General features: G+C 46.0%; 1 protein-coding gene across 2 annotated transcripts in view; it reads left to right on the top strand.

Moving 5' to 3' along the window:
* The window catches only part of LOC106808352 (receptor expression-enhancing protein 1-like), a 29,299-nt gene that overhangs the window by 13,354 nt on the left and 3,018 nt on the right, over positions 1-12,927 (top strand). Inside the window, exons 2-8 of one of the 2 annotated variants that reach the window (XM_014811041.1) lie at positions 6,228-6,300; positions 6,685-6,764; positions 7,013-7,133; positions 8,679-8,792; positions 10,201-10,336; positions 11,600-11,672; positions 12,105-12,188. In XM_014811041.1, coding sequence (XP_014666527.1) covers positions 6,228-6,300; positions 6,685-6,764; positions 7,013-7,133; positions 8,679-8,792; positions 10,201-10,336; positions 11,600-11,672; positions 12,105-12,188 — 681 coding nt within the window. Of the gene's footprint in view, positions 1-6,227; positions 6,301-6,684; positions 6,765-7,012; positions 7,134-8,678; positions 8,793-10,200; positions 10,337-11,599; positions 11,673-12,101; positions 12,189-12,927 lie in introns of both variants that reach the window. The other variant, XM_014811040.1, reaches the window with a different exon arrangement.

Below are 12,927 nucleotides of genomic sequence, written 5' to 3'. Positions count from 1 at the left end.
GCAATCGTGCGGTACTTACTAGTGCATTCATAGTTGGCACATTTAAATGCGTTGCGTATTATGGTTAGTACTTACATATCTTTAATTGGCTGATAAATTAATGTGTCTCTCATGGCAAATATGCATCTTATGACATGCATTATAAACACATGATAGCTCATCAAAATGTTGCCTAGAGGCCCTACTATGCTGTTAGCGCTATCTGAACAGCTGCATCCAGATGAGACGGGATACATAGAGAAGCGTTGCCGAGAAGAAGGTGTTTGACCCGAGAGTGCTGAGCGCAGATCTGCGCGCAGCTTCACGCGGCAAGCAGCGCACGCCGACGCGGGGACGCCTCCTACGACAGTATGCATGCGCTGGCAGCTATTGGATCGTGCCGTCCGAATGCTACGCCGGGCACGCATCCATAGCTGCGCGAACAGTCCACAATTTTAGTGGGGACACAGAGCCGGCAGAGAATTTGGGCTGTGACATGTGTTCACTTGTTATAAAAAACATTAATGTCTCTGCTTGTACCTACGCTGTGTTCACACGAAATCACAGAAAGGACTCGACGAAATCTTTCGGCGTTCGCGACCTTGCCCAGTTATGGAAAGTGGCCTAAGCAAGGAGCAAAGGCCAATATAGACTGCGAAGACCTCCTCCCACCTCGCAACCATTGGGGCGAGTGACTCAAGCTAAGCCGAGGAGGACTGGAAGCGAGTTGCCAGTCTATGGGCTATAGGCGGGCGGCGGGCAGGGCGGCGCACTGCTTTCAAACTCGCGTACGAGCGCTGCGCGATGGAACGGTTGCAAAAACGTTGCAGTGGTTGGCGGCTGAGCAGCATTTCCATACTGGGCAAGGTTTGGCGGGGGAACGCCAAGAATTTCGTCCAGTCTGTTTGTGATTTCGCCATGACAGGCAGCGTCGGTTACGAAGCAGAGGCGATTATGTTTTTTATAAAACAAGGCTGGCAATTACGGTGGGTTGTATCGAGGAGAAGACGACCAAGATGGAAAGCTGTGAGCTGGGTGGTATGTCGTATTTGGGGTGCTGTGGTTTCAAGGAAGTGGAGCGTCGAGCGACATTTTGCAGCACGGGGTTTCTCTCTGCGTATGGTATATATGTAGGGTAAGCGTGCGAGGACGGTGGCGGCCGGAGGGAATGTGCAGCAGGCAGAGGGTCGGGGTTGTGTGACGTGTGTGATGGGGGGGGGGTGAGGTGTGTCGACGGGACAGTTTAGCGATGTGAAACTCGGGGGTGCATAGTGAGTGTGAAGTAGTGATGTGAGCGTATGGGGGGGGCGTATAGTGAGAGCAGTTGAAGTAGTGGTAGTAGAATAGGATGTTGGTTTGTAGTTAGCATTATATGTGTTATTAGGTATTTAGTAGGAGCTATAGTAGACAAGGTAACATTGAGGGTGTGCGGTGCGTGTGTGTAATATTAGTAACTTACTGCTACCGGGTACAGCAGTTTTCTTGATTAGGCCTCCGTGTGTATTACTATGTACTGGGATTATAGGGTATATTTGAGACTAGTATCCCTCTACTTAGTAGCTAGTTAACGTGTGTGGTGTCTGGGGGGATTGAGTTACTCTTTACTAATCACTGGGTATGATTGGTGACGTGTGGTGGGGTGTGGGTATATGAGTGAGAGGGGTGAGTTCGTAGTGGTGTGTGTGTGGGAGTACAATTGTATGCTCGGCAGTTCGGGGTGGGAGTAGTGTTAGGTGTATAGTAGGTAGCGTATATGAGTCGCGTCGAGGTCTTTGGGTGGTTGGGGGTGGGGCGGGGGCGGGCGGCGGGTGGGGGTCAGGTGGGGGGGGGGGCGAGGTGGGGAGAGGGGAGCGCGGAGGGGGGCTGGCAGGGGGAACGAGGCGGAGCAATTCACGAGTCACGAACGGCTGATTTTCGGGTATTCGGGACATCGATAGTTCTCTGGTCGCTGTTGGCGCCGTAGCCGGAGTGGAGCAGCTCCGTGAAGTCACGGTGAATTCTTCGCGGAACAGAAGTTTACGCGTTTCCAGGCTTCGCACGTGGATGATCGACCGGTTAGCACTTCTGGCCACATGTTGAAGTGCTTTGGGTTGGGGTGGGGGGTACTATGGCAGGAATACGATGAGCAAGATAACGGCTGACATGAGACGCGTACCGCGGCGTGTACATTATCGACGAATAGGCGCGAAGGACGAAGATTCGCTAGTTATATCAGGATTCTCTGAGAACTCAGCAGTCAACGCGTGACGCATGAGCGCTTATATATTGTTAACAATGTCAACAAAAAACTCCGTTATTACAGAAAAGAAAGCGCGCCTAGTAGCCTACGAAAGAGTGGCAGCATTTCTAGCCTGTCTCTACATAACTGGGTAGTGAGATCCCTCGTGCAATGGGCAGAACTGCTCAATTCATCGAAAAGCCGGCTTCAAGCCTCTCCTAGAAAGGACCGGAATACTTGCGTTGGGTAGAGGGCAGCGACATTGCAAAAGTGGCCGCTACGCGGCGTTTGAGCGCTTCGCGCGGATATCCGGCTGCAGATCGTCCAGGAATTGTGGAAGAGAGGAGACCTGTGAATGTAGTAGAATGGGAGGGGGCACTCCACCACACGTTTTTTTTAGAATTGCGTTTGCAACCCAATGGATTTTGACCATATATATATATATTAAAAGATTTTATTGACTGAATTGCTCGATTTTAAAATAAAACAAGTTTTAGCCGCATACTGATAAAACTGGCATTTAAAAACCGGGTGAGTCTTACTACGACTGGATGTCACATCTAGCCAAAGACTGGTTCTCTAATTCCCTGATAAAAATTATCGAATGCTATTTAATTTATAATTAACCAAACTGATTAATGCTGATTTAATTATTAATTTTAATTTTATCGGGTTCTGTAACATGCTATTGCGTCTGATGTCATATGTAGGGCATGGGAAGTTTTTTTACTCTGGCTTCTTTGCACATGCGTGCCACAGGCTCCTGGCTACTATAAGACTGCAAAAAATATTTATTCGTGAGTAACGGGCGATTTAAACAACTAATTTACAAGTAATAGAGAAAGATGAAATATTGCCATGAATTATCCCAATTTTCATGCGGTGTCTCGAAGAATTGAATATTTACTTGTGTAAGCATTTTTATATACGCGTTTTACCATGTACCACCGAATGACGAATTTTTACATGACCATGAGCCCTGTGGTGATGTGAGCAGTAGTGACGTAAGCCTTCATTAGCTATTGTTAATGAAGCTTCAGCTGCTTGACTGTAGACAATCTCATTACAACTTAATTATTTATTCCGCTAGCAGTGAGTACCTACGAGCAGATGACGATGTTAAAGCCGCACTATGCGCATCCAAACGCTGATTTCTCCAGTACTAGACTAGCAAATACTTCGTGTCATGCATAATCACACTACCTTATGGCAAAATAAACTCTAGTTCCTGCCATTTCACTGCGCGTTTGCTTAAAACCCACAAGAAAGAGGTGCGAAATCTGGTAATCTGGCGCCAACGCTAAATTGTTTACCAAACAATTTCGCCAAGAAACGGTTAGGTGACGTCACATGTTTTTATCTTCGCTACACCTGTACCGCTGTACCACAGCACCGCTGTGCGGTTGCTTGGCAGGGTAACGCGAAAGTGTCAACAACATCGGAGAATTTGAACAACATTGGAGGTATTTTTAAATGCCTTTTATAAGACAACGCGCAGTGAAATGGGAGGAAGATTATTTTGTCATAAGGTAGTATGATTATGCATGAGACGAAATATTTGCTAGTCTAGTACTGGAGAAATTAGCGTGCAGATGCGCATAGTGCGGCTTTAAGCGTAGTGTGGCGACCGGCTGCCTTGACATATCGTGTACCCACCTCCCACACATCTCGGAAAGCGAACTGTAGCGAGCGACACACTGTGTTACTTTTTTCAATCCAGAAATGATTAGTATGTGTCACAGTGTTGCATTCTAAATGTAATACAATTGCGCGTGTCTCGTAAAAGTGGTACGGGGACCGCCTGTAGGCGGTGAGGTATATATTCACTCATTATCCCATCAAACAATTAGACAAATTTTTTGGATACGATTGCTGAGTTTGGTGTCGATTATTCTATCGTGTCGTTCCTAAGGAAGGGGATATATCATTAAATATATAAATGCTTCCACGTAAGATGTGTAGGTGTAATATTTTTCCAGGGTTCCCACGGTCATTAAAAGTCATTAAAAGTCATGGAAAATGGATTTTGGTTTTCCAGGCCTTGAAAAGTCATGGAAAATGGGGAAAGTCATTAAAAAGTTCTTACCGTTGGAGGGGGAGACCCCCTCCCACGCCCTCCCCCCTCGGTCCCTTTGCTCCCTCGCACACGCTTGAACCACGTCTGTCCCCCCAACTTTGACTTGATTTGCGCCCCTGTGCACTGACTGATGCATCTGTGCCCTGTGTATGATTCGTTATTATATGCAAAATCTTCTCAAATTAGTCATTAAATTCGGAAATTTTAGTCATGAAAAGTCTTGGAAAAATCATTAAATTTCACTCCAGGTGAATCTCCTCCACCAGGCCCTCCAGGTGATCTGTGGGAACCCTGTGTTAATCTGTGCGCGCGACTGCGTGCGTGCGTGCGTGTGTGTGGCGTGGCGGTGTCACTCGCTGTGATATATTGTAGCGGCGATCATTGGTATTGGTATCATAAGGGAAGGGGGGTGGTATGGCGTAACCTCATATCACTGCGCTGTATATCATGTGTGGTGTGTGACCGAAGCACATGATCGCGAGTTCTTGGCACGCGCCCGCTAGGTTATTTATGTGATGCACATAAACTCGTGCAGCTGTTCTAATGTTGATCCCCGGGATGAACTCTGCTTTCAGGCTACGCCACCTCGTGCGTGTTTAGTGGAAGAATGGATGAGTCGGTGACGGGTGACCGTATTTTGTCGCGTGTGTGTTAGCGTCTTTTATTCTGTGCCTGTCCTCTCTGTCGCATCGTGTGGCGCATCGCTTCGGCGAGTAAATGTATAGTTCGCGCAAATCCTTGCCCCCCCGTCCTACGCGTGCAAGTAGAACCGAGTTTAGAACTCGCTGAGGAGTATGTGAAGTGTTTGGTTATTGATCAAGACGTCTAGACTTCCATCCGCAGATGGGAAAGGGCTCGCAGTGAAAATAAACCTCTGCCGCAGCATAATTTCTGGCCGCGTCGGCGGCGCTTCGATGCCCACATCTCCTGCCACATATAGATCTAACGCCCGTGCATCGCCGAGCAGTTCTCCGCTAACGCCTTGCTTCCTTCCTTCTCTACGACTCGCTGGAAATGTGGTTGTGGTTTACGTAGCGGACGAACGTGGAATCCTCGTATATATAACCAACCGTTCTCGTGCAAAGAACCGCGACCGTCCTCGCTCCGGTGACCGTGCAAAGCGCCGAGAAGGGGGTGTGTGCGTATACGTCAACGGTGATGTGATGCCTTAGCCCCGCATAGTAAAGAGTTGCCGTCCGCGGTAACGCCCTGACGATGAGCAGAGAACTCGTTTGATGCCGAGCGTGCGCCCACGGTGCGCCGATGGTGCCTGCTGCGTGGAAACGTTAGCGTTCTTATAGTTGGGGGTGCCGATAGCGGCCCGTCAGCGTACGAAATTCGACACCCGAAACGACAGCATGATGTGAGGCTTGCCCGACCGACAGCAGTTGAATAGCAGCAGCGTGCGCGTGAACTTGGTTACGCGTGCACGCACGCACGCAGACGCACGCACGAACGCATTTGACGTCGTGATTATAATAACAGGCCTTGCCGACCGTGAGGAATTCCGCGCATGCGTATGCGGTTTCTTTGGAGTTTTTTTACGGATTAAAAACCTGCTCTGTGCCGTCGCCCGTTCTTCGCTGCGTTCCCGGAAAAAATGCGCTCGCGAACAGGGACGATCGCGAGAGCACGTGTGTGTGTATCATGCAAAATTTAACTTGCCGCCCTCTGGGCGGTTTACCGTAGATCAATGCCGAGTGCGTGAGCGAGGGCGTGTGCATGCGTGTGTGTGACGCATCGGCAAATACAGTTAACGCATACGCAATTTGCAAAAGAACATGGAGTTGAGGTAGCTTCCTTCCCGGTGTCGTCCGAGGAGAAGGATGCAAGATTCGGCGGCGTCTTTCGCGTCACGATGGTAACCATCACGTACACTAAGCTGGTTGTCATACAGCTAGTTCTGTTTCTGCTTCATCCGACGATATGCAGATATGTGTATTTGATTTCCAGACTGCTGCTGGGCACCCTGTACCCCGCGTACGCGTCATATAAGGCGGTGAAGACGAAAAACGTCAACGAATATGTAAGTTTTCTCACTCTGATATGTACCTCGTAAGTTATTACTGTACTGCAGTAGTTTTTCGTTTGCTTTCGTTCACCCATCCCCCCTGCCACAATAGGGGCATTCTGTCGTGTGGCTGCAGTTACGTGCACTGCTCGGTAGAATAAGTTCACACACACAAAAACAACAACCATGTTTTCGTTGCCATTCTTTACATGTTGAATTGGTTGAATACGATTCTTTGGAAGCCCGTATTGCAGAGATTACTGTAGACATGTCTGCATCCCCATTTCTCAGTCTTTCTGTCTATTTATGCGGTCTGCCAATGTCTGTGTAAATGTTAATCTTCAAGGGTCAAATGTTAGTATAAATAGTAGTGGTAATTTCACGAGTTTTTCGTTTCAGGTTAAATGGATGATGTACTGGATAGTGTTTGCACTGTTTACAGCAGTGGAAACATTTGCAGATGTCTTGGTGTCGTTTTGGTATGTTATGTTTCGGTATATACTATATGACATTCAAGTGACGTCTTTAATAGCGTTAGTGTATATCATACACACTTGGTGCATTCTGCACCAACCTGATATCAATATTTATTGCTTTTTGCAATCAGGGTTTCTTTCGTGAACCCATTATCACCAGTATTTTACTTTACTTTACTCTACCGGTTTGTGATAACAAACTTTCAGGGTTTTTCTCTTCAAAATTGGCAGTATTCGTTATTACTTTACAGGATGCCGTTTTACTACGAGATTAAGATTGTGTTCGTGCTGTGGCTGCTGTCACCAGCAACTCGAGGCGCTAGCTTCCTCTACAGAAAGTTCCTTCACCCAACTCTTAACAAAAGAGAAAAGGTAAAAAAGAAAATAGTTGGCAGAAGATGGCAATATCAAACTAAACATATACATAATATGGTTAATATATTATAAACGGGCGAAAGAGGCAACGAAAAAACAAATGTAGTAGAGATACGTTGTTTGTTGGCTTCACTGAAATTTTTTCTGTGTTTTCATGTTCCTAAAATTATATTTATACTCGTATTTATTGAGCTTCCTGAATGTATTGAATTATTGTATCCCCCGCGACGAAGTCGGCGGGGATACTATGGTTTCATGTCTCCCCAGCCGCCGCCGCCGCTCGGTCCGCCGCAGAGAATTTCCCTTCCGCTCTATAACTCGACCCCTAACTGACCTAGCGCTACCAAACTTGGTATACTTACACATCTTGGGGAGAAGGTAAGCAGCGTACCAAAACCAGGTCACTGCAACCTTTATTTGACCTTGATCATATTTCCCTTCCGCTCTCTAACTCGGCCCGTAATTGACCTAGCGCTACCAAACTTGGTATACTTACACATCTCGGAGAGAAGGTGAGCAGCGTACCAAAACCATGTCACTGCGACCTTTATTTGACCTTGACCTTGACCTTGATCATATTTCCCTTCCGCTCTGTAACTCGGCCCCTAATTGACCTAGCGCTACCAAACTTGGTATACTTACACATCTTGTGGAGAAGGTGTGTCACGACTCACGTATCAAAACCAGGTCAATACGACCTTTATTTGACCTTGACCTTGACCTTGATCATATTTCCCTTCCGCTCTGTAACTCGGCCCCTAATTGACCTAGCGCTACAAAACTAGGTATACTTACACATCTTGTGGAGAAGGTGTGTCACGACTCACGTATCAAAACCAGGTCAATACGACCTTTATTTGACCTTGACATTGACCTTGATCATATTTCCCTTCTGCTCTATAACTCGGCCCCTAATTGACCTAGCACTACCAAACTTGGTCTACTTACACATCTTGGGAAGAAGGTGTGTCGCGTCCCAAAACCAGGTCACTACGACCTTGTTTTACCTTTACCTTGACCTTGATCATATTTACCTTCCGCTCTATAACTCGGCCCCTAATTGACCTAGCACTACCAAACTTGGTATACTTACACATCTTGGGGAGAATGTGTGTCACGTACCAAAACCAGGTCACTGCGGCTTTTATTTGACCTTGACCTTGATCATATTTCCCTTCCGCTCTATAACTCGGCCCCTAATTGACCTAGCGCGACCAAACTTCGTATACTTACACATCTTGGGGCGAACACAGGGGATACATGTAGTTGGCGACAACTGCCCTTTCTAGTTGAATCTATAATAATATCTGTTGCTACCACTCCTGCCGCTACCAACACTATGACCACCACCATCTTCAAAGGTCATCATCATCGTCATAACCGTCATTGTCACCATTGTCATCATCATCATCATCACTTATCATCGTCATCATCATCACCACTGCCACCACCATTGACTCCTCATCTATCCCACTGCAACAGCGCACTGTTATAATTATCAGACCATGTGTTTGACTTTGTGCATTGCTTTCGCTATTGCAGGAGATAGACGAATTAATAGCACGAGCTGGAGATCAAGGTTATTCAGCACTATGGTCCATCAGTCATAGAGGAATCAGCTATGCCTCTAACTTTGTCCTTCACACAGCCATGAAGGTAAGATTGATAAATACATGTGTAATCTCGTGTATGATATAGAACGAATACTGCTTCTACGTGGCACGCAGATCCTTAAAATGTTGTGGCTAGAAAAAGAAACGGAAGAGAAATGTTACCTGAAAATGGAAAATGGATTTTTATGTCCTTTAAATACATAATGGCCACATAAAAGCACACTACATAAAACGTATGCACGTGGGAACAATATGTCAGCTGATCGTCTCGAGGCTTGATGCAATTTATTCAAGCTACTCATGAGAATGGTCAATCCGTGGAGTAACGATACTGTTTTCTTTCACTCACGCTGCATTGGGACAGACGAGTCACTCGTTGTACGAGTTCCAAAGTCGGGTAAATATATGTCGTGTTGCCTGTAGAGCACTTAAAACTCTAGCTCTGCAGCTGTTCGTGCAGGCTAAGTCAGTCCATCACACTCTAAGTCTCTAACCCCCCGCTGGCACGGCGCTCTATATTTGGCTTCATTGGCAAAGACCTTGCCTATTTATCCAGGCTTACAGTAAGCGCTCGCTTCCGACTCAAGTTTACCTTTGAGCATACGGGTAAATGCGTGGCTGCACTAGTGAGTACTTCATCCATTTGTAGGCTTTGCCGTCACCCCGAATAGCCACCTAGACATTGCTTAGTCAACAGATATTGCATATAGTCACAGCTGTTGTTGATATACAGTAATGTTTGTATCTCTGAGTCAGCAGACGAAGGTCTTTGGATGCTATTTCCCTATTAAGTTTAGCTGTAATGTTCTCGTGCATTCCACGGATGTTCGTTATATGAATCATGTACATTGTTAGAGAGAGAAAGAGCGAGTATGTGTAGAGGATCAACGTATGATGCGCTTTCTGCGTGACTATCCCATCTGGTACAGCATGACGCATTTGCTTTTCATATCAGTAGTAGCTATTTCACGCCACTATCAGTATCAAGCAAGGTGCTTACTATTGATTAACGTCCGGATACGCGATCACCATCGCTATGTCATACTCCCGTGCGCAGATACTAATTTGCTCACTCAGTAGCCTAGAAACGCGATAGATAGAACCTGCATTTAACTGCACGTAATTTACGGCATCAATCTGCTAACAGCGTCCTAAGAGCAAAACTCTACGGCCCCGGCAGCCCCTTCCTCCGCGATCGCATCGAGATGTCATCAGGGTTGAGTCGCAACGTACCGAAAGTAAAGCCGTATTAAATATCGACTCAGACGTGATCATATGCTTTACCTCGAAGGCCCTAATTTAACCGCGAGCGAATTATTTCTATCGCGGTAAAAATAATCATTTCCGAGTACAGTAACCAACCACACGCGACCGACGCGTCGTCTGGTTTTGTTTATCCGCTCTCTCTCTCTCTGCTGTGACACACGTGTTTACTTCTGTGCGCACTGCAGGGTCAGACTGCGGTCATCAGTCAGTTGAAGCGCAGCTACAGTCTCGACGACATAGCCGAGCGGCCGCGAGCGAGCAGCCTTGTCGGCAGACCTGCTGAGCCCATCATCGACGAAGACGAGGAGATGAGCGAAGAAGGTGACGATTGGTCGAAAAAAATAAAAATAAAAATAAATATTAATTACGATTCTAAGACGCATTTAAGATTCATCAGGAAAATCGAGATTCTAAGATGCACCTGAGATTCGTCAGGAAATCGAGATTCTAAGACGCATCTGAGATTCATCAGGAAATTATAGATTCTAAAACGCATCTTAAGGGGGGGGGGCTTATGTTGGGCTTGCGAGCCGACTCGACTGGAAGCAACTGGATTTCGAGCAACTGGAAGCAATCTGCAGCGACTAGTTGCGTCCAGTTGCCCACTGTTCTATTCTGAGCAACTAGTGGCGGCCAGTCGCAGGCAGTCGCGTCGCAGTCGACCGACCTAAGCACTGCAGTCGCAGTGAATTGCTGCCAGTTGCTTCCAGTTGAGTCGGCTCGCAAGCCCAACATAAGCCCCCCTTTAGATTCGTCAGGAAATCGAGATTCTACGACGCATCTAAGATTCGTCAGGAAATTAGAGATTCTAAGACGCATCTAAGATTCGTCAGGAAATCGAGATTCTAAGACGCATCTAAGATTCGTCAGGAAATTAGAGATTCTAAGACACACCTGAGATTCGTCAGGAAATCGAGATTCTAAGACGCATCTTAGATTCGTCAGGAAATCGAGATTCTAAGACACATCTAAGATTTGTCAGAAGCTGCGATGATAAACCTGAGAGAAAGAGAACGCGTGCATTTCGTAAAATGTTTAGTGAACGACTGAAAATCTTGAAATTTTATGGGCTTGGTACCTCGAGAAAATAAAAGTCTGTATAATCGTTCTGGCTGATATCTAAGATGCTCTCGTCAAATATTAATGTTATGGGTAATTTTTCTCATGTGAGGTCAGATGCAGGTATTGTTACTGCAGGTTAATTGACTATTTTCACAAATTAATCATGACTCGTGATCTTTGAATACCATTCTTCTGTCTGTGCGGTGTTCTAAAGGGGGGCTTATGTTGGGCTTGCGAGCCGACTCGACTGGAAGCAACTGGCTGCAATTCACTGCGACTGCAGTGCTTAGGTTGGTCGACTGCGACGCAACTGCCTGCGACTGGCCGCCACTGGTTGCTCGGAATAGAACAGTGGGCAACTGGACGCAACTAGTCACTGCCGATCGCTTCCAGTTGCTTTCAGTCGAGTCGGCTCGCAAGCCCGACATAAGCCCCCTTAAAGGCATTATTGAGCAATATTTTTAACTTCATAATGCAGGGCGTGTGTGTGTGGGCTGTAACGTAGCAACTGTACTGTTTCAGACAACAGATACGCTGACGATCATGATGCTGAATATTCCGACCAATTAGATGAGAAGAAATCATATCATTCCAGGTTTGTATGCATGTAGTTAGCATTTAGTTACTTCTAGTTAGTTATGTAGCATTTAGTTAGCATTTAGTTAGCATTTAGTTAGCATTTAGTTAGCATTTAGTTAGCATTTAGTCAGCATGTTGTTTTAGTTACGTCTCCTGTGACAGTGAGACTGTAAAACTGGACTGCTATAATACATCGAAATGCTCTTGGTGTTTACGAGTCATTCACCAGTCAAACAGCTACAAAAGTTACACAGCTAATCTATGAGCAGAATTAAACTCGTCAGTTTCGGTTACCCACCAGTGGCTCGGATAAAAAAATGCAATTCCATTGTGTACTGTAGGTGAACTGGGGTAGAATCGTGCCAGATGCTCAACAAATGGAAATGAAGGGACAAAAACAATCGTAGCCCGGAGTTCTGTTTATTCTGTTTATTGTATTTGGCAGTAGATCAGCTCACCAGAAGAAGGTGGTTTCGAGACAGAGGAGAAGTCCAGAGCAACATCGTCCTCTCCAGGAGGAGGATCTTTATAAGTAAGAATTTATCTAAGAACATGTTAATAATATGGTCATAAAATTCCTGTGTTCGCGTCGACTTGATGCTACCAGATCGAAATACTTCTAAAGTATCGTAAGGAATTGTACCGCAGTGGAGTACACAGTAACATATAGTGAATCGGGCGAATTCGGAATACAAGTGTTCATCTGGGTGAATGTTCTCATGAGCAGTTGTTTTGTGTGAAACGATGGTGAGTAACGCAGGGCAGTTAATGCAGACTAGTTAGTTACAACAAGCTGGCCGGACACGGTTACGTTTCACTGCAATTCAGGACGTATGTTACGTTTGGGAATCATAGCATTTAGCATTGGAACATCCGTAGTTAACGTACGTACTGTATCGTTCGTTCACTGCGTGCTATTGTTATGGCACTCACACTAATGATGTATATAGGACTAAGGTGATGGCAATAATCTTGGGTTGACCTTGTTGCTAGGCGAGAGTGTTTCTTTCAGAACGGGAGCTTTTTGTTTGCATGCTAGCTCACAGGAAAAACCTGTATACTATTACTTTCGTTTCCTCTTCTGCGGTAGCATTTACAGGAGTTTACCATTTGTTTTATAGGAGGGGGGGAACGGGGGGGGGGGGTACATTCCCACTTTTCCAGCAAAAAACACCCAATATCCCAGTTCCCAGTAAAATAAAATCCCAATTTCCAGTTCCCAGGAAATTATGTAGACATGTTTCAGGAAATTCAGTAGTTTAGGTTTTCAA

Source organism: Priapulus caudatus, unplaced genomic scaffold, assembly GCF_000485595.1.
Source record: "Priapulus caudatus unplaced genomic scaffold, Priapulus_caudatus-5.0.1 Scaffold269, whole genome shotgun sequence".
Classification (NCBI taxonomy): domain Eukaryota; kingdom Metazoa; phylum Priapulida; class Priapulimorpha; order Priapulimorphida; family Priapulidae; genus Priapulus; species Priapulus caudatus.
Note: the sequence above shows the minus strand (reverse complement) of the source record. Positions and strands in the feature narration are given on the sequence as shown.